The sequence below is a fragment of the Peromyscus eremicus genome, chromosome 2 (assembly GCF_949786415.1).
Source record: "Peromyscus eremicus chromosome 2, PerEre_H2_v1, whole genome shotgun sequence".
Lineage (NCBI taxonomy): Eukaryota > Metazoa > Chordata > Mammalia > Rodentia > Cricetidae > Peromyscus > Peromyscus eremicus.
Genome location: NC_081417.1, coordinates 85621614 through 85649394, shown reverse-complemented (window position 1 = coordinate 85649394; position 27781 = coordinate 85621614). Strand labels below are relative to the sequence as shown.

Genomic DNA, 27781 nt, shown 5'->3' with positions numbered 1-27781 from the left:
CAGTTAAGTTGGAAAGAATGAAAAGAAATAAAAAGCACAATTATCCTCAAGAATCATAATTTTTGGAAATGGATCTAAAACAAAATATGTGCTGAAATTAGTGGTCCTTTAGTGCCATTGTTCTCTGAGGATGTTTTTCAGCCTGTGTATTGTTTTTAAATACAGCTCTTTCTGAATACTTGCATTTATAACTACTGAGATGAAGTCAAATTAAAATCAGGTCTCAAGTTATAATTCTGAGGATAAAGATATAGTTCTGCTTAGGAGAGATGAAGCTGGAGTGATGGGTCATGCTTGGTATAGAACCAAGAACCATGGTTCTGTGAAACATAACATTTCTAAATGTACCTTCATTCAGACACATTTCCTTGATACCAAGTAAGGTGCTGGATGACAGAGAAATGCTCAAGATCAATAGCTGTCATGTTCAGGGAATCTTTTAGAGTAAGAACATGAGCAGCATAAGCACACATAATATAATGAAATAAGTGTTTCTGGTAGATTTTGAGATAAGCACAAGTTATTTTAGCTCACCGGAGAGGGCCTTTCTGAGGCTGCCTGTGACATCTAGAGAAAAGAACATCAAGTACGGCAATGATAGGAGCATGACATCAGTTGGACACAAATTCTATCTGTATTTTAATAACATCTGTCTTTTAACTTTATAAATTGTTACTTATTTAACTTCATTTTTAGCCTCATTAATGCATGATTTACACCTAACTTAGTTGACTCTCAAGTGCTATTGCTCTATGAGTTTTGGCCAACATATTCAGCCATATATAGCCAAGATATAAAACAGTTCATTTCATTTTTATGTCAGCCATACAAAGAAAGCTTTGATGAGGGAGGTAATGATGAAGGAACTTAAGCCTCTTAGTTTTTCAAATGTCATTTAATTAATAAAATTTGGAGGTAACATCTAAGGAGAAAATAACTTGACATGTTCCAAGTACAGAAGTAGATAGTCTTCTAGGTCTTCTTGCAAAGTAAGAATGGGTAAGGGAAGAATTTGGAAACATACATTAGTGAAAAGATCAAACATCATCACGCTTTTGGGTATCCTGTTTGAGTTTTTATGAAATCTGTAAAGAAGCCTTTATTTAAATTGAATAAATGGCTTCTTATGGCTTCAAAAGTATTTTCATCTTGAAATTTTATAAAATTATATTAAGATATGTTGACTGTTTAATTTATGTTGATTTTGTTTAGATTATGTTATTTTTCCAAAGTTGTCAAAGTCATTTAGAATCACGTTTTCTCCAAATCTATTTTGTCACCTAAGTCCTTTTGTCTATTTATTTATTCATCATAGACTAACTTCCTTACTGAGCATTAGTTCCCAAAGAGAAGGGGCAGTGTTTCAAGCCCTTTGCCTTCCGATCTTAGGGTTCTGCCTAGGACATAATTTATGATAAAATTTGCATAATAAAGTAAAGAATACAAAGTAAAACCATTGAATTTGGAACAAATCTTAGTGGTCATCTTATATAGAAGGTTACAAACATTTTCTTTAGAGATCCAGACAGTAAGTCTTTTAGGCTTTTACACATGGCCTGCATTACAACAACAACTCAATTCTTCCATATGTATTGTCTTGCAGTAGAATTTATTCATAAAAATAAGCTCAGTTTCTGATTGATCAAATGTTCAGGGTATGCTGACTCCCTTATGTGTCTGTATGGGCTACATTATATGGTGTCAACAAACAATTCCATAATCTCAGTAATTTGCAAAGGGGAGTGCTTCTTTCTTATTTTATGATAGGTACAAAGCTCAGTAGGATTCCTTCCTTCAGGTACTTCTATGTGGAAGACTGTTGGTCTTGTGACAAGAGAAACTGATTGATTCACATGTTGATTCTTATTGTCTTATTTTGAAATTGACATATCTCTCTGAACTTGACCAAAACATTCCATATGAATGTCTCAGTTCAGAGGTTGGGGTGTATTATTATATTAAAGAGGAGACTTTACAGGGAAGGGTACAACATTAGTTAATGATAACTCAGCCTACTACTTGTCATTTGATAACTCAGTCTACTGAATGGAATTTGGATCTTGTCATTAGGTTAAATGTTTTCACCATATTATTACTCAGCATTGCTTCTATACTTCAATGGCACAGAGTTTCCTATCCTTGAGAATATCCTTGAGAATTCCTATCAAGGAATTCTGATTCATTCTTCCAACCTCCTGACAGTAAAATAATTCAGTTATATTACCGTGTGATTGATCTACCTTTATTTTTCACTTAAAGGTTCAAAGTCTATACCCCTAAGATCCTGGAGCTTAGATGATGGTCATCACAAGCAGAACACATTACTCTTGTCAGGAGGTGGCATGTCCTAATTCTTGCACTGAAGGAGGCAGAACCCACCCTTTTCTCCCCCAGGTATCTGCCTGTCTTCATTTCCCAGAGTGTAAATGACCCATCCCTGAGACAGGGCTGAACTTCTGAATGAGATCATAGCCTTTTCGCCCTTTCTGCACAGTTTCACTTGGTGAATTATTGTCTTATTTTCATTCCACTCCAATGAGCTGTCAGCAATGGATACTGTAATTCACAGCAATAGAAACACAAACAGATGGGTAATTGACCTGCGTGCCTTCATTACACTGGAGTTCAGCGTGGCTGTGTAAGCCATAAAGTCCTCTATCTGCCAATATGAAATCCCCCGGCTTTCACAGAGAAGAGGATCAGGCTCATGTTTTGCAAAAGGTGCTGTCCTTGTTGTTGTTTGTCCCACCTTGTGCATTTCAGAAACGGACAGGATTTGACAGGCAGAACTTAGCAGGTACAAGACAACATCTGGGACTCCTATAGGGCTTTGAGATACCCACAGGGGGCCACATTTGATGCAAGGACAGAACAGAAAATATTTATGTACAACCAAAATAGAGCCTATATTTTTCCCTCTTCCTCTTGGCACTGTAAGAGATCATGAATTTAATAGCAAGTGAAATGGGTCAGAAAAGAGAACTGTCAGTCAAAAGTAGACTGGCTTAGATAATTAGGATGCAGAATAAAATAAAGCAAATGTAAGAAATTTCAACCGATGATGGTACCTTAAACAAGACTTAGAATCATTTACACTCTGACCTGCATTCGATCAATGCCTGCCCTATGTGGTGGCATTTGCAGCTAGTCTTCTTTGTCAATTCACATTATGCTTCTGGCTTCAAAATCCATTCTAAGGGCTGGAGAAATGGCTCAGCAGTTAAGAATGCTTACTGCTCTTACAAAGGACCAGAGTTTGGTTCACAGCAACTATGTGGGACCTCACAACTGTTAGCAACTATTCTGACCTCCACAGGTGACTGCATGCATGTCACTTTCAGTCACATGTACATACAAACAAAAATTAGAGTATGTCAATATGTTTCAAAAAACCACCCATACTCAAGTCTTCCACAATTGCTATTTCCAATCTGATTGTCTTGAACCCTCATAATAAAACAATGAAATGTTCACTATTTGTTACTATGTGTTAATAAACATTTCCAAGCACAATAGTGCTTTAAAGTTTTAATCATCTACTTAAGTTTCAAATTCTTTATTATTGAATTTCTTGCTTTAGTTTTAAATCTGCAAATTTCCTTTGTTTCTTTTCTTTTCCTTTTTTTTTAAATTTTCCAAGTCAAGTTTTCTCTGTATGTCCCTGGCTGTCCTGGAACTCTTTGTGTAGACCAGGGTGGCCTTGAACACTTAGAGATCTGCCTGCTTCTTCCTCGAGAGTGCTAGGAATAAAGGCATGCACCACCAACACCTGACCCCCTCTCTGTTTCTTTTTTTGGGAGAGAGCATATATTAAATGTATTAAATGGGGCTAAGAGGAACTTAGAAGAGCAAATGTGGAATCAGAAATGACAGTTGTGCTACATCTTTTATGTCTTTTGTGAAACATTAGCTTATGTTGAGTATTCTATCCAAAAGTTAAATCTCCCACCAGCTACACCTAGCATGGTCAGCTGAATCAGGTTCCTGATTGATAAAGCAATACTAACAATACTAACAATGTGTTGCAGTTCTTAAGGGATCTACTGTAGAGTCTCTTCACATTCCTATGTTCCTTAAATATCCCTTAACCACTGAAATTCCACAACTCTGGAATCTCCATTTATCTTTCTGTATCTCAGAATACTGATCCATGGAGACAAGGATTTTCACCACTGTTGCTTTAAGAAATCTTTGCCTTCTAAGGAGCTCAGATCTCTCATCATTGACATTCTTTCCTTCAGTTTTCGTCTAAGACACATGAACATTTTTCTTTGTTAAGGACTTTTGAGGAAGTAAACAATAAAGTGAAATAAGTATCAAAAGGTGAGGTAAGGACTAGTGTGGTTATCAACTGGAGCTTATGTTGCCTGGGGCCCATGCCCATGCTGTTTCCACTTTCTAGGCTATTCTTCCTGTGGATTCCTTTTTTTTTTTTTTTTTTTTTTTTCCAAGACAGGGTTTCTCTGTGTAGCTTTGCGCCTCTCCTGGAACTCACTTGATAGCCCCGGCTAGCCTCGAACTCACAGAGACCCGCTTGGCTCTGCCTCCCAAGTGCTGGGATTAAAGGCGTGAGCCACCACCGCCCGGCCTTCCTGTGGATTCCTTAACTCCCCTGCCTGCTTATCCATCATTAGACATTTTCCATGGAGGGCTTTAGTTTCGCTCTGGTAGTGGGTAATATTTTGAATTGTGATAAATGAGGGAAGCCTCATACTTACTGCACATTTAATTATGTCAGTGCCTTAGAAAACTTGAGTTATTCCAGATGCTAGAGGGTAGGTAGCTCATTCAAAAGAGATCTATTTCCACTTGGGGCCTGGCCGTGGATCTCTGCATCCGGTTCCCTCAGTCATTGGATGAAGTTTCTAGCACGACAATTAGGGTGGTTGGCCATCCTATCACCAGAGTAGGTCAGTTTGGGCTTTCTCTCTACCATTGCCAGTAGTCTGTTGTGGAGGTATCTTTGTGGATTTCTTTGGACCTCTCTAGCGCTTTGCTTCTTCCTATTTTCATGTGGTCTTCATTTACCATGGTCTCCTATTCCTTGTTCTCCCTCTCTGTTGTTGATCCAGCTGGGATCTCCCGCTCCCCTGAGCTCTCTTTCCCTCGACCCTTGCCCTTCATTACCCCACTTATGTCCAGGTTGTTCATGTAGATCTCATTGTCATTGGGCAATCCCTGTGTCTTTCTTGGGGTCCTGTTTTCCAGGTAGCCTCCCTGGAGTTGTGAGTAGCAGTCTAGTCATCTTTGTATTACATCTGGTATCCTCCTATGAGTGAGTACATACCATGTTTGTCTTTCTGAGTCTGGGTGACCTCACTCCAGATGATTTTTTCTAGATCCATCCATTTGCCTGCAAAACTCATGATGTCATTGTTTTTCTCTGCTGAGTAGTATTCCATTGTGTATATGTACCACATTTTATTTATCCATTCTTCAGTTGAAGGGCATCTAGGTTGTTTCCAGGTTCTGGCTATTACAAACAATGCTGATATAAACATAGCTGAGCAAGTGCCCTTGTGGTATGATTGAGCATTCCTTGGGTCCAATTGGCAAGATAGAGGAGGGTTTGTATGAGCGAGAATTGTTGAGACCAAGATTGGAAAAAGCACAGGGACAAATAGCCAAACGAATGGAAACACATGAACTATGAACCAATAGCTGAGGAGCCCCCAACTGGATCAGGCCCTCTGGATAAGTGAGACAGTTGATTAGCTTAATCTGTTTGAGAGGCATCCAGGCATTGGGACTGCAACCTGTCCTCAGTGCATGAGCTGGCTGTTTGGAACCTGGGGCTTATACAGGGACACTTGGCTCAGCCTGGGAGGAGGGGACTGGATCTGCCTGGACTGAATCTACCAGGTTGAACTCAATTTCCAGGGGAGTCTTTGCCCTGGAGGAGATGGGAATGTGGGGTGGGCTGGGGGGATGCGGGGTGTGTGTGTGTGTGTGTGTGTGTGTGTGTGTGTGAGGAGAACAAGGGAATCCATGGCTGATATGTAAAATTAATTAAATTATAAAATTTTTTAAAAAAGAGATCTATTTGTCACAGTCTTGGCACTGTGAAGTCCAGAATTAAGATACTATAGGATCTGCTAAGGATCTGAATTCTGACTTGCAGATAGCTACCCTGTTACCAAGTGTCCACGTGGCCTTTCCTTTGTATGAACTCAGCAACTCAGTGAGATAGAGAGAGAATACCATTGTCTTCTTGACCTTCTAATCTTAACCTCCCAGAGGCCACATCTCCTAACAGAAGTATTTTGTTAGAAGTTAAGGATTCAACATGAACTTGGGGAAGACATGAACTTTTGGGTCATAAAACTCACATTGTGAGTTCTGTGCTGTTTAATCTTTTTCTTCCTTAACTAGTGAGTACTGGAAAGCAACAACAAAAATTACATTTCAAAGAATCCAATACACTGCCAGATTGCTCTGTACTGGACCTATGGTGGATCACAGTTTACACTTTTCATAAGTCCCTTTTGACTGCAGGGGCAGAACCCTCATGTATTTCTGAAAGGTCCAAATACTCGGATTTGAATAATAATTGTGTTATTCTGTTATTTTAGCTGTGGGACTTTGGGCAGATCAACTATCTTTGGAGTTCTAGTATTCCCAAAGACTAATAGATGAACTTCTTCTTCAGTGGGATGAAGATGAGTACTGATGAGTATCAGGAGCCTGAACTAGGCATGGCTTAACTTGTGGATATGTAAGAAACATATAGCCCTTTTCCTCCCAATATCTGCTTTTTATTTTTGGAGATGGAAATGAAACAAGTTGATAACATAATCTAAGTCAACACATAACCTAGTAAGGCAAATACAATGTCATTTGAACCGATAATGTGGGAAGATCTATATTTTGGGAAAAGGGGGACAGACTGAGATCTGAGGAATAGTTATTCTAGACATTGGATAGGGCAAGTGCAAAGACTACAAGAGGAACAAGGGTGGCACACTGGCAGGACTCTGCCCCTCCAAAGGGCAGTGTGTATAGTATGATGCAATTAAGGAGGAGAACCTTAGGAGATAACAAAGGGCCAAAGGCATAGTGATACAGTGTACTGCAGAAAAAGAATTGAAGAATTTTAGTGCAGAGTTCCTGCAAAATACAAAACACATTATGAGATGGATGGATGGATAATGAGCTTCTTGGTGAGGTGGGTGCACTGAGAAGGAAGAGGGAAGTGTCAAGAAAAGCAGGATGTCTTCTTGGGCACTTCCACCTGCCTGTGCATTGCACACATTCATGACGGCACATCACAACATTGCCCTTCAAACCATAGCCAGACTTGAAAAAAAATAATGAGGTTGAAGGGAAAATATTCCATATGTTCAGCGTGGGCATGGTGGTGTTCAAATGTAACACTCAACCGTTGCCTTCCTGTGTTTGTGAGGCAAAATTTACATGCTTGGCAATAAAAAAAAAAGTGCCCTTTTCTCTCTCATTCTCTCTCTCTCTCTCTCTCTCTCTCTCTCTCTCTCTCTCTCTCTCTCTCTCTCTCTCCCTCTCTGTGTGTGTGTGTGTGTGTGTGTGTGTGTGTCTGTCTGTCTGTCTGTCTGTCTCTATCTCTGTCTCTCTGTCTTTGTGTATGTGTCTCTTTTTCTGTCTCTCTATCTCTCTGTGTGTCTCTCTGTCTTTCTCTCTGTTCTGTGTCTGTCTGTGTGTGTGTGTGTGTGTGTGTGTGTGTGTGTGTGTGTGTGTGTGTGTGTGTTGGAGAGGGAGTGTTTTGGGAACCATGGAGATAGAATATTCCACCCCAGCCGGCAGCTGTATATCTTTCAAAAAGTGCTTCCAGAGGCCAAATCCCCCTCCAAATTATTTATGACTCCCATTGAAGCTAGTGGGACTCAGGCGCCAATCTGGGGGGTCAGCAATGGCCTTCTTTGTTGGAAACAGGTCACTGGGAGACGACTCCGGCTGTGACTGCTGTGTGAACCTCCGCTGCCGTAGAAATGGTTGTGTAACTTTAAACAGTAATGACATTTTGCAGAAAAGTGCTTTTTAATTGCTATGTCTTCATTATTCTCTTTTGAAATTTGCCCAGGAGATTCTGCCTCTGAGACAGCTCGGCATGTTCTGAGTTTCCATTTTTAAAGAGCAGCCAGTGTTCTGTTTCAGCTGCTCTGAGAAAACCCCCAACCCTAAATTTCATCTGTTTTCAGTTGCACTAAATGGGGTAGGTAATACTGCCTTTTGTATCCTTGCCAAACGGAGAAATGATTTGATGCAATTTTCTAAAAACGCTCTCCCCAAATTCCTTTTGGGTTAAGACCAAGAATAGAATATCCTATCCCCTACAAAAGGGAGAAATAAAGTGATGAGTTGTCTGAAAAAATAGGACTGAGAATATAGTCAGTAGAGTTCCTTTAAGCAACAGAAACGTAACCCCAATCCATAGACACAGTTGCCTATGGGGATCAGCTAAAAATAAATTTTGCTTTGGAGGAGAAACGGTGACAGAAATGAAGTAACTCAATAATGCACACTCTAAAGAACTGCAAACTTGCTTTGGAAAGGACTTTATAGCTGGTTTGTGCTTCCTAGCCTTTGCTGTTTCCATCACCTTATTCTGTACAGAACCCTTGGACCTTATTCTGTACAGAACCCTTGTACCCGATCACTCGCTCCCATGTGGATGCCTTGCTCAGGAACAAGAACTTTTTCTAGTTTTATGCAGACCACTGTCTAGCTTCATAGCTTGCCCAGAATGCCTTCTAAGTAATGTCGTGTATGCACACTAAACAGACTTCTGGTTCAGTAGGCAGAGGGTCCAAACCCACCTCCTTGTGAAAGCTATGCAGACAATTAACAATTCCCTTTGGAATGTACCTGCTGCTGTTTTTCCTTTTACATGCTGAAGTTCTGATTGAAGCTATAGGTATTTCATCAGAAGAAGGAGAACATTATTATCACTATAGTCTCCCTTAGCAGCCGTTTCTTCACATCCGAAACAGGACCTGGGCTGACAAGATGGCTCAGTGGGTAAAGGTGCTTGCTGTCAGGTCTGATGACCCAAGTTTAAACCCTGGGACCCACATGATGGAAAGAGAGAATCAACTACTGCAAGTTATCCTTCAACCTCCACACATATATTGTGGCACGAGCTGTATATATACAAAAATACATGAACTACGTAAATTAAGTAAGGAAGTAAGCACATAAGTAAAAATGGGAATTGATAATTCAGTGTGTGTGTTTGTGTATGTGTGTGTGTGTGTGTGTGTGTGTGTGTGTGTGTGTATGTGCGTGCGTGCACACACGTGCACGCGCATGCCAGGAAATGTTCCATACAATTTATAGACATCTTCGCTTTAGTCCTCTAGATATAATGTAGCTACTACCAGTATTTCCATTTGGACATAAGAGAAAGTGCGTCTTTAGAGCGAGGATGAACAAATTTCTTGAGATAATTTTGGCATGGAACTCAGTGGCCAGCTCTTCATGTGGACTGTGGCTTCGTGCCATAGAAATACTGAGACTCATCTACATCTCTTTCTTACAGGGCCCTCAGCAAATTCTACTGTGTAGTTTCCATACGAAGACCAAATGGTAGAATAGAAATCTATTGTATATATAATCATAATAATGGCATACATTACATATAATCTGAAGGCATAAGACAAAAGTCTATAAACATAACTGAAAATTAGAAATTGAAAAAAAAATTTAAAAAATGCTGCATTTATTTACCAAATCAAGAGTAGGCAGGACTGAAGTGTAGCCATGAAGCATAAGTGATTAAGAAAAAAAAATCTAAAGAAGAATATAGCCCCCTGTTTACAAAATTAGAGGTAAAGTCATTACTCTTATATATGCTAGAGGCTACAACTATTAGCAGCCCAAGAAAAAGTGAAGGGAACTGTCCTGGACATGAATTGTTGGTCCAAACTTGCCCTTCTGTCTGGCCATCATAGGCTGAAACATCCACTTGGCTGATGTTTCCAGGTTCCAGCATGCTGTGCTGGCCCAGATAAACCCTCTCCATTTTGCAGTCTAAAGGTTAAGATTCTGATTATTCAATTATAGAGAGAAGATCATAAGATGTAGTCAGGGGTGCTCACCATATACCCATGAGTTAGCCACTTTGCCTTAATGTTCCTTTGGCCTTCCTTATTAGAGCAAATGAGAGAAAGTATCTAGGATGTCTTTTTTTTTTTCACCAATGTTTTGGTTTTATAATACATACCCTATTCAATATTTCCTTTTAAATATATCATTCTCATCCTTGAAAAACTCCCAATGTATATTCAGTGAGCCACATGGTAAATACACAATCTATAGTCTGTAATAGATTATTTCCTACCTCTGGCCTCTGAAGCTCTCTCAGTCAGTTTTCCTAGTACACCATACCCCTATCCATCCAACTTTGCTTCATGCAGTGGAACCTTCCAGATGCAACTATTACATGCTCATTCTGCTATTCTTTTAATAGTGGTTGTCTCTTATGTACTTTCCAACAACCCCAGATTCTTTCTCCTGTAGAAAGCTGTCCTTGCTCCTGACTTTTCTGTGTCTATTTTTGCTTTAGACCTGTAAGCCATGTTAGGAAGATGTGTGTCCACATCTGCCTCTGCTGATATTGCAAATATGCTTTATTAAAAAGTCCTGCTGGCCATGGTCACATGCACTTTTAATCCCAGCACTTAGGAAGCAAAGGGAGGCAGATCTCTGTGAGTGTGAGTTCGAGGCCAGTGTGGTCTACACAGTAACAGGACAGCCATTCAAAAAGATAAAAAATAAAGTAAAATAAATCTTTATACATTTACTGACTAGCTCAGGACATATTCTTCATAACTAGAGTTCATAAATATTTCAAGAAAGGAAAAGAAAATAAATGAAGAATATAAAGAAAGATAAACAATAATGTTATGCATTCAAGAAGAGTTTTCTCTCCAAATAGAAAAAGCATATATCAGAGCATCTCTGGTCTTACTACTAACATAACTGAACAGTGTTTGCATTTCCCAGAGTACCAAGGTCATGGCCTGGGACATTGAAACATTAGTGATGAAATTGAAGGTCCCACTGCCTATGGCCCGTCTATATCTAAGTAGGCTTTGAAATATTTTGCTTCCAATGCACAGAGAGAAACCTTGCTGTGTTGGATTTTTGTCACCTTTGGAGGCTGTTAATAAAACACCTTTTTACTCTTTCTGATTCTCTCTTCTTGCTATTTTTAACTAGGTCTTCAGATAATCTTCCCACAGTATCTGCAAGAGAAGTTTGTTCAGTCGGCTTTGAGCTACATCATGTGCAATGGTGAGGGAGAGTACGTCTGTCAGAACAGCCAATGTCGCTGCCAGTGTGCTGAGGAGTTCCCACAGTGCAACTGTCCCATTACCGACATCCAGATCATGGAGTTCACGCTGGCTAACATGGCCAAGGCCTGGACTGAAGCTTACAAGGACCTGGAGAATTCAGGTACACAGACTACTAGCATGAATGCCCCTGGCCAAGTTAAGACTTCTGTGAAGGGAAATGGAATAATGGCACTTGGTCCTATTGGAAGGTTCAGGGTCAGGTGTAGTAGTCCTCACAGAGGAAGCACATGTTTAGTCTCCATAGAATGAAACAGTAGACATCATAAAGCATTATGCTTATATGATATATACTATCTCTGTTGGACTCAGATGACAAAGTAAGACTGAAAAGACACCTCTGCAGAGTGGAGAGTCAGAGGGCACTGTATTTATGCCTGAGTCTCTGTTTATGTATAAATATGTATATGTACACAAGTGTGTATAAGGATGAATTAATGAATGAGCACACATAAGTATATAAATATATATGTCTGTCTATATATGATATATATATGCACATACATAACTACATGTCTATATATGTGTCTATAATGAGATATAATCACGTAGATACTCAAAGATCACACAGACTATCAAAATTGAAAGTTACTTTTCTGATAATTTAGCTGTTTCTTTCATTTCCTAGTTCAGACTAATGAGTTACAGGGGAGGAAAGTCAGTTATCCAAGGTCATGAGGGGGTAAGGTCTAAAGTTAGATCTTCGCATTCTTGGAGATTTGAATCTGTCAGAAATTAATTATGTAACCATGTAAGAGATGAAAATGATTATGGCATTTCAAGTGTCCGTGAGTGAGGGTGAAGAGCAGCTGGCACGGTGATGTAGAGATGGAGTCAGTGTGACCAGTAAAGTCATGGGTGGCCATGTTGAAAAAGAAAGATAGTTTAATGTCCTGTGCTTCAGAGAGGCAGTTCTCAGGTTACCTAGGAGAGATAATCCCAAGTAGATTAGAGAGCAGAAGCAGAAATGCACAGAAAGGCTGACCTTAGGAGGGGAATTGACAGAACTAGATTCTAGTTGTCTCAGACAGTTGAACAGAAAAGGGATTGAAGTGATGTCCAGGACCTTTGCTTAGAGACACATATTAAATAACTTCATGGTTGTTAGTGTTCTTCAGCTGAACTAGAACACCCAAAAAATCGTTGAAATCAAGAAAATATAGTCAGTGTTAGACAGAGTAAGTTTAAGAATCGCCAGGAATTCCAAGAAGTGCTGGGCGGTGGTGGCGCACACCTTTAATCCCAGTACTCAGGAGGCAGAGCCAGGAGGATCTCTCTGAGTTCAAGGCCAGCCTGGTCTACAGAATGAGATACAGGACAGGCACGAAAACAACACAGAGAAACCCTGTCTCAAAAAAACCAAGAAAATGAAACTAAAAAAGAATTCCAAGAAGTGTCAGAAAGATACAGTAAACTTATAATACATACTTTAACATCTGTTAAATGAATAAACTCATCAGTAGAACATCACAGTTTTTAAAATATCTTTATAAATGTTTTCTCTGTTACAACTATATGAGACCAAGTGTGATGTGCCTTTCCAGGGAGCAGGAAGGATACCAAGTCTCAGAAGCTTCCTTGAGGTTATATATTTTGTAAATGACAGAATTGATAATGGAGTCCCTGACTCCAAACCCAGTGTTCACAGCAGTCTTTTCAACTTATTAATTCTAGTCAACCCTGTAGGCCTGAGCTCCCTCATCTGATAAATGAGAGGTCATGTTTGCATTTTGAATATCTGAATTTATTTAAGTCTTTAGCCACAAAACACTTTGATCAAACAAAATCTTACCTCAGAGCCACTGTGTATCACAAACAAAAGCAGAGTTATACAAAGCATCATTTAAAATGTCTGGTTGCCATGAACTTGAAGTTCCCCACTTTGCCAATGTCAGAGATGCTGCTCCTTCAGGGTTATGCAGCTTGGAGGGAATTACTGTGCATGCCTTATGAAGTTTATCCATTAGTCTATTTCAAATTCGGTGATCTTTAAAGCAGAGAGATCATGACAGAAGGGTATTACAGTGATTCTTGGCCCCAAACAAACAAAATGCGTTTGACAGACTGCTTTTGCAGAGAAATGCTGCTAATTTCTAAAATTCCAAAGGAAATAAAGACTGTCTGAATCAGTAATAAGGAGTTCTGTGAAGCTACTGTGAGTGGGTGAGTAATCGGAGAGAAAGTGAGATGTTGCAGAAACATGGTAAATAGCTTGTCTTGCTCTTTTTCTTTATCAAGTATACATACCCATGGGTCTCCTGAACATAGCCTTCTGAAATAGCTTCTCAGTTTAATATAAATTCAACTGCTTTTTAAAAATCTATTTGTTCTAGCACTTAGCCCTAATAACTCTGCCCTAGGAGGAGGAAATAATGATTGTGGCTTCTTTGACGGCTTCACAATTTCCAAATTTGAATTAGATACTGTTATGCCAATTTGACAGATGTGTAAACTGAGGTCTTGAGTGAATGAAGGTCCTGAAACTCTTCAATGACCAATATGAGATCTGAATTCTTGTATATTTGAGTATCTATCACATAGTTTCTAAAGGTCTGGTTCAGAATTTTTGTTTTTAGAAAGTTTTCTTTTTTCCCCCTCTCAGTATGCTAAGCCTCAAGGTCATCCTCCTTGTGTTGAGAGGAAGCATAATACTTTGAATGAAAGAACATATTCTGAAATAAGGCTGCAGTTTTAATTGAACTGGTTATTGGCCATTGACCCTGTGCAAGTTAGCTACCTGCTTTGTGTCCAGCCTCTGTAGAGTGGGGGTGCTACAGATAATACACCTCATATGTTTGCTATGAAGATCCTTCATGAGTTCTAAGTGCTTAGGACTGGATTTGGTATTTGTTGAAAGCTGCAACTACTCCTTATATAAATAAAGTGAATGTATGGACAGGAGTAAAATTTCCTTGCATTTTTTTTTTTGTAGCATGAAATAAAATTCTTAGGCTGCAACAATGATTTTTAAGCCTTTACCTGCAAAATGATCCATACTATGCTTCACTTCCCCCCAGTTGAGAAAAACACGGAGGAAGAATAATGTGTCCAAGCAGATAAGAGCAGTTCAGGTTTTATACTTGGCTCTTGAGGCTCTTTGTCTGTGTTATCTTTAGAAAAAGTCACTGTATCATTCTGGGCTTTAGTTTCCTTAACATATATGTGGAACAAGAAAGATGAGCTAGGTGATTTCTAAGCCTGTGTCAAACCATAGTCTGAGATGATGCTCAGAAGCTCAAATATTTGGAACTAGGGCACAAACTTTTACCAAGGGGACCCCTTAACATCTCTTAAATTATAGTTTCCCAGCAGTGGAGATAATGTCACACAGTTTACACTCAGGACTTCAAATAACAGTTGGATCAGGAGTGCAGAGTTTCACTTCCTTCAGCTCTCCAGCCAGCCTACGGTTGCATCAAAGAGAAAGATTCAGTTGGGTGCTAATATGTTTTTAACACCATTCTAGATCTACTATTTCGAAAGGAAAGAAGGCATGTGGATTTGATCACTTAGCAGGCAACAATATCTGATTAGGATTTATTAACATTGTTTTCTTCACATTTATTTGCACAGTTATAATTCTACCAAAAGCATGCAATACTGATTTTCTATGTAGATCGGATAAAAGCTTTTCAATTTTTACTTGAGGATAATAATTTGATTCAAAGGCACTGTTAAGAGTGAATAGGAAGAGGCTGTATTGTAACTTGGCATCCCAATGCTGGAAGTTTGAGAAGACATATCTTAAACATAGATGCCTCCTACAGGTAGCCTTCAGTGGAGATACAGTGTTAGTAGCACAGCAAACTATGGAGTGTTACACTGGCCTCAGAGAAATTGTGCAATCTTTCATTGGCTGATGAAGCTAAGTGTCAGGAGGGAATTCAGGACTGACCAAAAACCAATTTGTGTGCTTTTTCCTGGGCAAGACTATTTCTCCTGCTTTCAACATTCCTTAGTTGCCTGTAGTTCTTTGTGTGGGGTTGAAGCTTAATGGTCTTTCCCCTGTCCATTTTGGGATATCTGGTGTTGTCCTTGTTCAACTCACATTTATTCAGTCATATGGGTGAGACTGATTGGTGTAACTTCTGCCAGTTCTCGGAGGCACACTATCATAGTAAATGCCCTAACCTTCTGGTTCTAACTATCTTTCTAGCCCCTGTTCCTAAATGGTTGTGGGAATAGCTGTGTAGATGTAACCACTGAATTGGGTTCCACAACTCTGTATTCTGATTGATTGTGATATTCTGTGGTGGTTTGTTGCAAAGACCAGTTTCTGTAATGAGGGGTAAGGACTACACTTATATCTGAAGATTTAGAGGTAGGAGCCTCTGATGAAATAGAACATGTGACATTTGTCTTCACTCAATATATTTTCTAGTTCCCTCCATTTACCTGAAAATCCATGATTTTTTCTTTATGCAGAATAGTATTCCATGGTGTATATGTACCACATTTTTATTGTTCCTTTGTTGGCTGAAGGACGTTTATGTTGTTTCCATTTCCAAGGTGTTATAAAGAGAGCAGGGGGAAAAAGTAAGAGAACTAAAATTTAAAGAAGGACTTCAGATATCGGAGGTCAAGCTCACCCCTTCTCTCCTGACTTTTGTCTCTTATCAGATGAGTTTAAGTCATTTATGAAGCGTCTCCCAAGCAACCACTTCCTGACCATTGGTAGCATCCACCAGCACTGGGGTAATGACTGGGATCTGCAGAGCCGTTACAAGCTCCTGCAGAGCGCCACTGAGGCTCAGAGGCAGAAGATCCAGCGCACTGCCCGCAAGCTCTTTGGTCTCAGCGTGCGCTGCCGCCACAATCCCAACCACCAGCTGCCTAGAGAGAGGTATGAGCTCCTACTACTCCATCTCTACAATGCTCTCCACCCTCCATTTCTGGGTGTCAGTTCGCACACTCTCTGACAGTAGAAGGTTATGTGCTGCAGGTAGCATATTTGGGACTCTTTAAGCAAAGTAGCCCGTGATATTGACCAACAATGTTCCTGACTGCATTTGGTTCTTGCAACATTGAATTTCACATGCTTCCTATATACACCATTGAACTTCTGTATCTATGGGTTCTTCACCTACAGTTTAACATCAGATTGAAATTATCCAAATAAAAGTTGGGTGTCTACTAAATGCTTAGATTTTTTTTTAGTTATTTTCTCCATCCCATATAATACAATGAGTTTCATTACATGAAGAATTATAAGTACCCTGGAGATGATCTAAAATACAGAGGAAGACATGCATGGGTTGCATGCAAATGTTACCTTCACTTTATTAAAGGATTTGCACATCCACTGACTTGGGCATCTGTGTGGAAAGTCTGGAAATCAGTTTCCCAATAATAAGAAAAAAAACTTGGGCCATGAAGTTCAGATCTGCATTGTTTGTGCTATTTCTGACCTGTCTGACTGAGGGGATACCTCCAACACTGGTCCCAGCAACTATATGGTACCATTTTGGTTACTTAAAATGCAATATCTGTACAATTTAAAAGTACTTGGTTATGAAGATTTGCACCTGTTCTTAATGGTAAAGAAACTGGGCTAACTAATTTATCAGTCAATTTATGTAATTGAGGGCCTTTGATCAGGGTCTAGAGTGGAATAGAAGAAATGTAGCACCAAGTGGTGGAAGTTTTAAGGAGGATCAGGCTAGCACACCCACCCCCCACACCCACCCCCACCCCACCCTCCACCCCCCCCCACCCCCCGCCCTCGAGTGCATGATTCTATCCAGAGATCCAGTGCCTCCTTAAGGTCAGAGTTGTTTCCTTTGCCCAGTCTGGTTCTAACCTTGCCCTGTCTGTAATTTCCTCTTCTAGGCAGTGGTAAATGCAGGAATAGATAGATAGGATTTGCCCTTTCATAGAATTCTCACTTCTTCTCAGGGACATACCATGAGGAAAGCAGGATTCGTTCTTGGTGGGTCAAATCCCATTCTGCCAGGCAATTCATGATCTATCTGAAGTTGAGAAGTTTCTATCACAGTGTCTCCAGGGTTTCTATGAGGCTGTCAAAGGAGGACGAGAAAGCAAGTTGGGAACATAGGGGTGAAATCAGGTGTGGAGCATGAATCAGGCTCATTACCCTAATTCAGGCAGAACAGTTCTGTTTCCATTCATTTCTTATTGGGGGTAGGATCTTGCCTTTTATTTCATTCAGAGAAAAGAGATCCATTTAAAAAAAATAAGACAAGTTTGGGGATAGGGACATAGCTTAGTGTTTAAGAGTACATTTTGCCCAGTGTCATTCAATATTTTTACCCACTGAGCAAGCCAGTATCTGGCACACATATGTATTTTTAACTCTAATCAGGGTGGAGACAAAAATACTGAGACCTGCTGACCTCTGTCCTAGCTGAGAAAACACAAGGCTCAAGTTTAGGGGATCTGCCTCAAAGAGATAGAAAAAGAATGATTGAGAAGGGGATCCACTTGGCCTTTGCATGTATACACAGGTATGCACACCTTCAGGTGGTAGACAGTAACACACACACACACACACACACACACACACAAATGCATCTTGAAAAATCAAGTCGGATTTATATAGCATGATTTGTGTTGGCCACATAATTTGTGTGTGTGTGTGTGTGTGTGTGTGTGTGTGTGTGTACAGATTCATATTCCTATTGTACAGTCCAGAAAACTAAAGTTCAGAGATGTGAAGTCACTAGTCCAAAGCTACAGCTATAAATAACTGGTTCTCAAATGGGGTTGATTTTTGGCCTTGAGGAATATGTGGACATATACAAGGACATTTTTAATTGCCACGTGGAATGATGTTATACAGGACAGTCTCTAAACAAAAGAATTATCTAACTCCAAAAGTCACTGAGAATGAGATATAGGCAATTTGTTGTAAAACAAAAGTCAAAATGGCATTTAAATCTATATTTATCCTCTGCAATGTCTGCTGTGCTAACACACAAGACAGGAATCAAAAAGCATTATATTCTTCTAGACGGTTCAAGCTGCTTATATGATGCTGAAACTTTGTAATCACATTTTTCTACACTTATATCTAATGTTGCTTCCTCTGTGACGTCTTTCATGATTGCACACAAAATGCTCCTCATCCTCAGGTCCCCTTTATCTAAAACCACTTTTTTAACGCACTTCTCTTTCTCCCCCATTATGACATGTATTCTTACGTGCCAGTGTGTGTCCATCTTTGTTTGCCCCAGACCCTCCAATTCTGAAGTCCACTCCATTGTTCCTAGTTTGTAATAACCACTTTGAGAGTGAAATCGATTTTTTTTTCCTGTCAGTTGCTGATGTGTTGCTGTACTGCTGAATCACAGACTCGGAAAAGGGTCTGTTCACAAATTGACTTCCCTGTTGCATGCAGCAGATGCCCAAGCGGCCACCAGAAGGGAGTTTCTGAAGTAGAACCGTTTAGATTTATCAGGACTGTGGCAGGTGACCAGCCTCGGGCACTGTTTGGGGATCACAAATGACTACAGTCCACCACAGTGCTATGAAAAACAGTTCTTACAGCAGGACTGGGGAAAAGTTCAGTTGGGAATCAGAAAATAAAATTTACCGCAGGTAGTTATTAGTTTGTAAAGGTTACTGCAGCTAAGTCCTACTGATGGGGTGACTTAAAGAGTAGACACCCATCTTCTTATAATTCTAGTATCTAGAAGCTGCAACACAGGCTTTGGCAGGGTTGTTTCTTCTGAGAACTCTGTGGCTTGTCTCCTCCCTGTGCCCTCACACGATCTTTCACCCAGGTACATCTGTGTCCTCATCTCTTCTGCTTTAGGATCACAGTCATGTTGGATTAGCATCCATCCCTAATTAACTAATTTTAAACTAAAAATTGCATCTGAAGACAGTGATGTTCTTCAGTACTGGGAAATCGCTACTTTAACATATGCATTTGTGGAGGAGGTTAGATAACCCAGCCCATAATACTCTAAAGCAATGGTTCTCAACCTTCCTAATGCTGCGACTCTTTAATACAGTTCCTCATGTTATGGTGACACTCAACTATAAAATTATTTTGTTGCTACTTCATAACTGTAATTTTGCTACTGTTACGAATCATAATGTAAGGATATCTGATGTGTGACCTGCAAAGGAGTCGAGACTCACAGGTTGAAAACCACTGCTCTCAAGGAAAAATGACTTGTGTCTTATCTTTCAACCAAGAAACTGTGTGACCTAAGACTGACCAAACAGATGTAAATCTGAGCAAAGAGGTCAATATTTAGCCAATACAAGACTGCACATTCATCTGTCAAATTTGTTGAGTGTCACTGCAGAAATTCCAAGTCCAAAGACCCTGGAGCAGCACATTAATTAAATGTGAAAAAAATCTGCAGGGCATAGACCATCATTGGCACACTGGGTCTGGGGAAGACACAAAGGGAAAGTTGCCAGATGTGCATTAGAAGGGTTGGGGAACAGATGTGCATTAGAAGGATAAGGGAAGGGGCAAAATGGTCTTCTGTAGGCACTGGACAGTCAAGGAGCCTGAACTTGAATGCTGAATTTGGCTATGTATTAGTATGTATTAGTGAGGCTGTGGGATCTAGGACAAGTCACTTCCTCATTTTGAGCTCAGATTTCCACAGCTGTGCCTTAAACTTTTTTCTGCTTGTGGAAGTTGCCAGGTATGGATACTTAGAAATACCATACTGCTACTGGGACCTTTAAAGACAGCTCTGGGTGTTGGCCTGCCCTCCTGAAAAAAGAAAATTCATCTTATTCCCGACATTCCTCCCACTCTCTCTAGGAGAGTGGCTGGAATCTACAATTGGCAAGTCACTTAGCTATGTTCCTGTATGGAGGCATGAATGCTGATACTGCCGAGAGTGGGAACATACAAAATGAGGCTCTGAAGCCTTCCCAGGGGAGCTGAACTTTCTTGGCCTGGCTGTGGGCTGCTTCCTGACATCTGAATCGGAGGCTTTAATGAGCATTTCTCAGAGTAGCAGGGCACCTCTCTGCCAAAGAGAAGTGTCAGACAGAGGTGAGAGCACTGAGAACCTTGAGCCACCTCTAGCTGAGAGAGTTTATGTTTGCAAATGAACTGATTGCTCAGCTTCAATTTGTGTGCTTGTTGAACTCCATAGGAGTTGAGTGCTCTGAGCAGGTGCTGTTATTGCAACAGGTGCCACTGAGATTTTCACTTGTCTCGCAGAGGGGTGGCATTGAGGCAGGATGGAGGAGGGAGAGAGCCTAGAGCATTTGCTGTGCACAGATAGGTCAGAGTCAGGTCTGTCTGTCATCTCCCAGCCATCAAGCTTTATGTAAGTACCTGTCCCTCATTTGTGACACTGGATAATGATAATTGCCTTTAGGTTAAGTATGAGGATGAAGATTTTTAAAATTTAAAGACCTAGTAAAATACTTGACTGTAGTCAAATGGGGATGAGAATTCATTTAATATGTAAGTTCTATATGCCTGGCATTCTCTTTTCTTACATGAATTAACTCCTTTTCTCATCACAGTTTCGTGAAATAGGTACTGTTAGTATTCTCCTCTTACAGATGAAGACACTGAGGCATAGGAGGTTTAGGGACGTGCCAAATAATTCCCGTTATTATTGATATTTCAAATGAGTCATTTACTTTTTAGTGAGGGGTCAACTGTGGATATTTAGAACTTGACTGGATGAGAGTTGTTTGCAGGCTATTAGGCAGAAGAGATGTTTTGGTTATCATTTCATGCAAAATAAGCTACCCCAAAACCCAATGTCTTAAAACAGTGCGTTGTCATCACTCATGATTGTGTAGGTCGACTTGGTACAGTTGGAGGGCTCTCATATTGGCTGAGGCCAGTGTCCTTGGGTAACTTCCATCTGTGGACCTCCAAAGTAGCTATCTCCCAGAGCTGGCAGTTGAAGCTCACTGTCAGCTGGAGGCTCAGCTGGGGCTGTCAACTAGAGTGCTTACCCATGTCCTCTACATGTCATTTGGTCTTCTTGTAGCATGGCAGCTGGTCTCTGAAAGGAACACGCTTAAAACAAAGGAAGTACTAAGATTTCTTCAGCCTAGCCTTGACAGTGAGAAAGTATTCACTTCCATTATATAATATTGCATTAAATATTATGAGGATATTCTGGAATTGAGACAAGTCACAGAAAACTTCCCTGTCAGTCTCCTCTCCATTTGGCATGCCCACTAGGTCAAGTAGTAGGATCTGGCACAAGGACCAGTTCACTGGGAGGATAGCATAAATCTACCACAGCATCCTCAGAACTTCGAACAAAACCTCAAGCATGATGGGCACCTCATAAATACTTGGTTGAGTGGTGACCAATAGTCATATCCTAGAATTGGAATGGTTGGACCCCTTTCCTTGCACTAAGCATTTGATCTTGAAGGTGAATATGTCTTACTCATTTTGACATTTCCATAGCCTTGGATACAGTAAGCATGCCGAAACTGAAAGTCTGTCAAATCTGGGAGTCTTTTTTTTTATTAGCAAATTTTGTTCTTTCACAATTTCATATTCGTATATTATTTTGATCTCTTATTCTCATTTTCTTCCTGTCCCTAACAACTCCTTCCACTTCCCAGGAATTTCTTTCCCTATTCACTAGTTTGGGCTTAGTTTCCCACATAATTTAACCAGAGCCATCTATGTGATCCTGACTCTGCAACTAACAATTAAAGCCTGGGGGCTCACAAGTGAATACTTAGCTAGATACCATACGTCTCTCGTAGACAAATTTCAAAACAGTCTTATTAAATAAAAAACACAGAGAGTCAAATACAGAGGTATAAGCCATAGAGATCAGAGCAATAGCCACCAACTAACCTTAGCTTACCACTTCACCTTAGCTTCCCAAGAGAGCTTCTTCCTGTCTAACCTGTGCCTTTATTGCCTTCCTGTTCTGCCTTCTCATTGGCTCTAAGCCCAGCGACATCACTTCTTCATCACTGCCTGTCTATGCAGACCTCCAGTTCTCTACGTTTGGTACTGGGATTAAAGGCATGTGTCACCATGCTTGGCTGTGTCCTTGACCACACAGAGACTCTGCCTGCCATGTGATCTGATTAAGGGCATATGCCACCACTGTCTGACTTCTCTTCATGGCTCACTATGACCTCTGATCTCCAGGCAAACTTTATTTATTAACATACAAATAAAATATCACATTTCAGCACAAATAAAATATCACGTTTTCTCTCTCTCTGTCTCTGTCTGTCTCTCTTTCTCTCTCTCTCTCTGTCTCTCTGTGTCTGTCTGTCTGTCTGTCTCTCTCTCTCTCTCTCTCCCCAAATCTGTTGGTCGCCACCAGATCAGAAATATGTGGTGGGGCACTGTGAGTCCTCTGTCACTTCATAGCTTCCTGTTAGAAGGAACCAATTCCTGTGGACTCTGCAGTCATCATAACTCCTTTGGTTCAGGGTTGCCATGGTTTTCTGTGTCTTGTTTAGAAGATGTTATTTTACATATGCTCTTGCAATCCTACATATTTTACATCCTCTCTGTTCCCTTTTCTGAACTGTTCCTTGAGCCTTACAAGGGTGGTGTAAATTTCTTGTATAGCGCTGAACCTTCAACCACCATTTATTTTCAGCGTCTTATGGAACCATGGGTCACTGCAAAATATTTCTGTTTTAGGCTGAGAGTACCCTTTGTCTGTGGGTATAAACATAGATATTTAGAAAGTGATTTCATGATATGACAATTGATCTAAGAAACCATCTAATGTGCTCCTAAATCATGGGTTTTAGACCAGGTTTACAGTATCAGACATAGGTTCCCTCTTGTTGAGTAAGCCCTCAAACCAATAAAGAAAGTAATTGGTTATCTCTATAACAGTGATACCACCATTATACCAATAGACATATCTTTCCTGAATGGTTGTTCTTATAGTTCATAAAATTCACAACTGGCTTCTTGCATAATTACCCCACATCAACCTGCATAGCATCATGGGATTAGGTACTATAAAAGACATTGACATTTAGTATTATTGGAGATCAATGTAACTATACCAGATAGGGAAAATAAGATCAATAATAATAATGGTGACAGAAATAATGTCAATAATAGCAGCAGTATACAACAGGAGCACCTAAAGTATTTAACGAGCAGGCAATTGTGTAGCAGATATTAGAACTCATTATGTGCACAGATTTTGGCATCAGACTACTTAGGACAAAATCCCATCTCTATTGCCATTTAGTGACTTTAGGATGAGATACTGTCATTTTGTGCCTCAGTTTTCTTAAATGTAAAATGAAGCTAATAATATGCCTATGTCATAAGACTGTTCAGAGGATTATTGGTTTTTACCCACATTAAAAACTAATAGTTACCTTGATAAGTAAAATTATCAATACAAGATAAAACTGACATTTTATCTATTAATTTCTTATAACATCGTTATTACCCAATAATACTAAGTACTGATAGTAAGGACATGTCTTCCATCTTATTCTCCAGCTATCTCTAGAAAGTAGGTGCTGTTGATCCGTTCTATAGACAAAAGGAACTGAAAAGCCAAGAGATATAATTACCTTATCTTAGATACACCACAACTGAGCAGAAGGTTTATAATTATCATGTTAGCTAACTAAATTTACCAGAGAGGAATGCTCCTTGGGAAGATATGGAAAAGCCCACATTACCTATGAAATATGCAGTATAAAGAGAGACCAGTGTTGTGGTTGGGGTACTCTGGTTGCAATGCAGTGATGTCAAAGTCAGGGTTATAGCAACAGGATTTGAAGTGTGGTGGACATTGATTAAGTTTTACAGGTGTTGGTACTGGGACTGAGACTCAAAAAAGGACTCCGTGATAAGGCTTGTGGTGATTTTTCAGTTGAGTCAAATTCTGAATGCCAAGCAAGAACTGGGCAAACAAATTCTCTAGAGTAAAAAGAAGAGGCTTGGCTCAATGCAGGGTAAGGGAACAAATGTTTCCTCAGTGATTACCATCTTTATGGTTTTGGAAGTGCCAAGATAAATAATACCTATACCAGCATAAGGTCCAGTCCATGAAGATAAGAAGATTGATTCTACACCCAGGCAAATGCCTTCTGGAAATTTTTCATGTGAGAATTTTCATCTCAAGCTCTTGTTATGCTGCGGTGGATTTTTGTTAATGCGTAGGAGAGATAGTTCTCATTTCGGGTCCCAGTGCTGACGTTGGACATATGAAGGAGAACAGAGGCCACAGCAAAGCTTCATGTGGCTTGTCTCAACCATAAGCAATCATTGTATTATGTAGTAAAAGAGAAGACAAGAGATTAATTTATTGCTAGATACTGAGACTTTTGATTCTTGGAGTTCTTCCCAAAAGCAGGGTCTCAATTTCAAAGACTACACTAAACTCAAACTTTCAGGAATCCTGTTTCTGCCACTTGAATACTAGCATTACAGACATGCACCACCATACCCAGCTCTGTTCTTAATTTTCACATATTTAAAATGGGAATACTTACTTCTGCTTACCTCAGAGGGTCATTATTGTGCTAAGTATAGGTTAGAATTTGTATGTGGACTACTTTAAGAGACAGAGCTGTGCAAGCAGGGTGGGCATGAATCCAAACTCATAGGGAATAGAACAAGATTGAGTTAAGGACCACTATAACATTGAACATTTAACACCTGTAATCATTCCCCAGTGTCAGACAGTGTCCTGTTACCCTAGCCTCCTATACTCATTTTACAGTCCTACAAGGTACCACTAATCCATCTCTTTTTTATGAATGAGGTCATTAAGGCATAGTGATGTTAAATTGCCTGGTAAAGACTTTTTTGCCAGGTAGCGGGCCAAGTCTACTCTTATAACACTGGTACCATTCTATCCAGCTTTGAGGTAAGATACTCAGAGTTATTTATACAGAATTTGTTTTCAGTGCTGAGATTTGCTTCTTATTGCAAAAGGAAGAGGGAAGAAGTAATTCTGAGGAAATGCAGGGAGAAAAAACTTGGAGTAAAAGAATTGGAAAAGTATGGAGGGAAGAAGAGAGAGATGGAGGGAAGAAGGGAGGGAGGGAAGTAAAAAACAAAATCTACATAGCAGCCAGCCTCTCAGGAAATATGGAATTCAGGTGTCCTCTATGCAAAATTATAAGTGTTAACTGACCATCTGTTCTACCAGCCTCATGCTAGTCTCTGGGAAGTAGTTAAAGATAAAAACAAAGCCCTCAGGACATCACTGTCTATACTTGGTAGGGTATGAAGGACAGTATTTTGCAAATAAGGTACCTGAGCTCAAGTCATGGCTTTCAAACATAGTGTGCAGATAGAGTAGGGAATAATCCCACCTCACTTTTTAACTAGAACAGAGCTGTTTTCTTTAAAGAATTTCTGAATTAAACTCATTTGTGAAAATAAGGTGATTTTTCTTTTGGTAAAATAGTTTGAAAACAATGGTGCTTAATTATCTCTGAGGTCCTTCCCAACTCTATGAGAAATAACACTCAGAGTAATCATTCTATTCAGAAATATTGGTAGAAGGTCAGTAATTGAATCTTTGAGCAGAGATGCTCTCGGATAATGCTAATTAGTCAAATTTAATGAGTAACCTGTAGTTCAAACTAAAATCTGCTTTTGCCTGAATGTATAATGCCCTCTTAACTAAGTGTCCCAAATCTACTCTGATCACTTTTCAATTTGTATTCCCAGAAGTCATCAGAATTCTTACCTAAGAAGCAGATCCATTCCTGTCCCATCCCCACTTGAAGTCTTTGACAAATACTGATTGTATGGGAAAGAATGGAATTTTAAGGTGACCTATGGATCTGTCAAAAGCTGGCCTATGCCAATCTCTCATATAGTATATGTATGTGGTATATGTATGTATATACGTTGTATATAAAATATATGTATTATAGTTTATATGTTTTTTATTGTTTCAGTGGCAGTACACACTAATTCAATTCACTAAATGCAGGGCTGCAGCTTATTTTACAAGTAGCCTGGGACTATTCCTCCTATCTGGATGGTACCTGATTTTTCACTTCCTGATAGTAGCCTCTACCTGCTCTTCAAATCTCAGTTCAAGTAGTCCTTGCTGATGATCTTGTTCTTTCTTCCAAATGTCTGTTGTGGATCCTGTTTCAGGTGGTTTCTTAGCATCCTAACTTCCTACTTGGATGGCAAATCATAGTTCATCATTATCCCATAATTTACTTACCAGTGTACAAGGCCATCATCATCTATATACAAGTATTTCTGTCAACATACTTTATCAATTTATTCTCAGAATTTTTTAGCATAGAACCTGTCACACAATAGTCATCTAGAAAACTTTTCAATAAGTAAATAAATTGATTATGTTTTTTCTCAGAATGTGTCCAGAAGGGATACTGACATCATCCTGTCAAAACCGAATCTCTTCACAGTGTCAATGAGCTGTAATTTGTACATACACATTGAATATATTTGGATTGCATTTCCTTCCTCATGTATCATTGAAAAACTGAAGACCAAGTAAATTAAGTGAATTGGCCAAAGTCACTCAAAGACATCTGAAGAAATCAAAGCTAAAATTAAGGGCCTTAGATTGATAATTCATACATTCATTAAAATCAAAGCAGCTAGTGTAAATTGTTTTCAACCATTCTGGATCCAAGTCTTGCTAAGTCTATTACTTTGGGAAACTCCTGTTGCACTAAATAAGAATAAAGGGAAAGAAAGAAGGAGGATGATAAAGGGAAGGATAAAAAGAGAAGGAGGAAGAGGAGAAAGAAGAAAGAGGAAAAGGAAGGTGAAGGAGAAGAAGGAGGAGGTCAGTAGTTTCAAAAACTCTCTAAAGGACTATAAACATATTTCAGAGCTTATTAAATTTAGCAAAATGAAGTGACATTCTTAGCAGGTACAGGTATTTGATGATGGTGTGACTTACATGCTCTCATTACCTGATAGTTAAAGATGATTATATCGTGAAATAAAGCAGAATAATGGCAGATTATTTATTGAGAGCATGCAGCATAATTATTTGCATTTCCCAAATACGCTGGGTCTTTGGTTTATTTTTATTTCTGGACTTGACCTGGTAGTGCAGGCCATAGCCAAGCACAAGTAATTATACACTGTTGATATAAAAATCTCTTGGAGGCATTGTCTCAGACTCTAGTCCTGGGTCCTTAGCTTTTGAACCCTTGTCAGCTTTTAGCACGCTTTTTATTCTATTCAGTGTTTAATTGGTGTCGGTGGAAGGATTCTGGCCACCAGAATAATTATTATCCCAGTTCCACCAACTCTTTATCCACACTGTTTCTACTCTTCTCTCTGAACTTCCTTATCTCTGGACAAAATCTCCACAGACTCCTGCAGTGGGACACAGAGCTTTGGTTTCTTAGATTTTATTGAACTCAAGTTAGTTTTCAACTTATTATAATACAACAGTCTAGGTAGGCTATGCTACCTATTAGGTGTGTGACTTTCAGAAGTCTCTAAATCTGCCTGAGTCCTCTGCAGTCAGGATAAGAACAGGTACCACACAGACTCAGTGTCCCAGTAAAATTAT

At 39.6% G+C, this 27781-nt stretch overlaps 1 protein-coding gene across 1 annotated transcript in view; it reads left to right on the top strand.

Moving 5' to 3' along the window:
- Brinp1 (BMP/retinoic acid inducible neural specific 1) overlaps positions 1-27781 on the top strand; it is a 136833-nt gene that overhangs the window by 91307 nt on the left and 17745 nt on the right. The window contains exons 5-6 of the mRNA XM_059255940.1: positions 11194-11430; positions 15948-16170. Coding sequence (XP_059111923.1) covers positions 11194-11430; positions 15948-16170 — 460 coding nt within the window. The remainder of the gene's footprint in view (positions 1-11193; positions 11431-15947; positions 16171-27781) is intronic.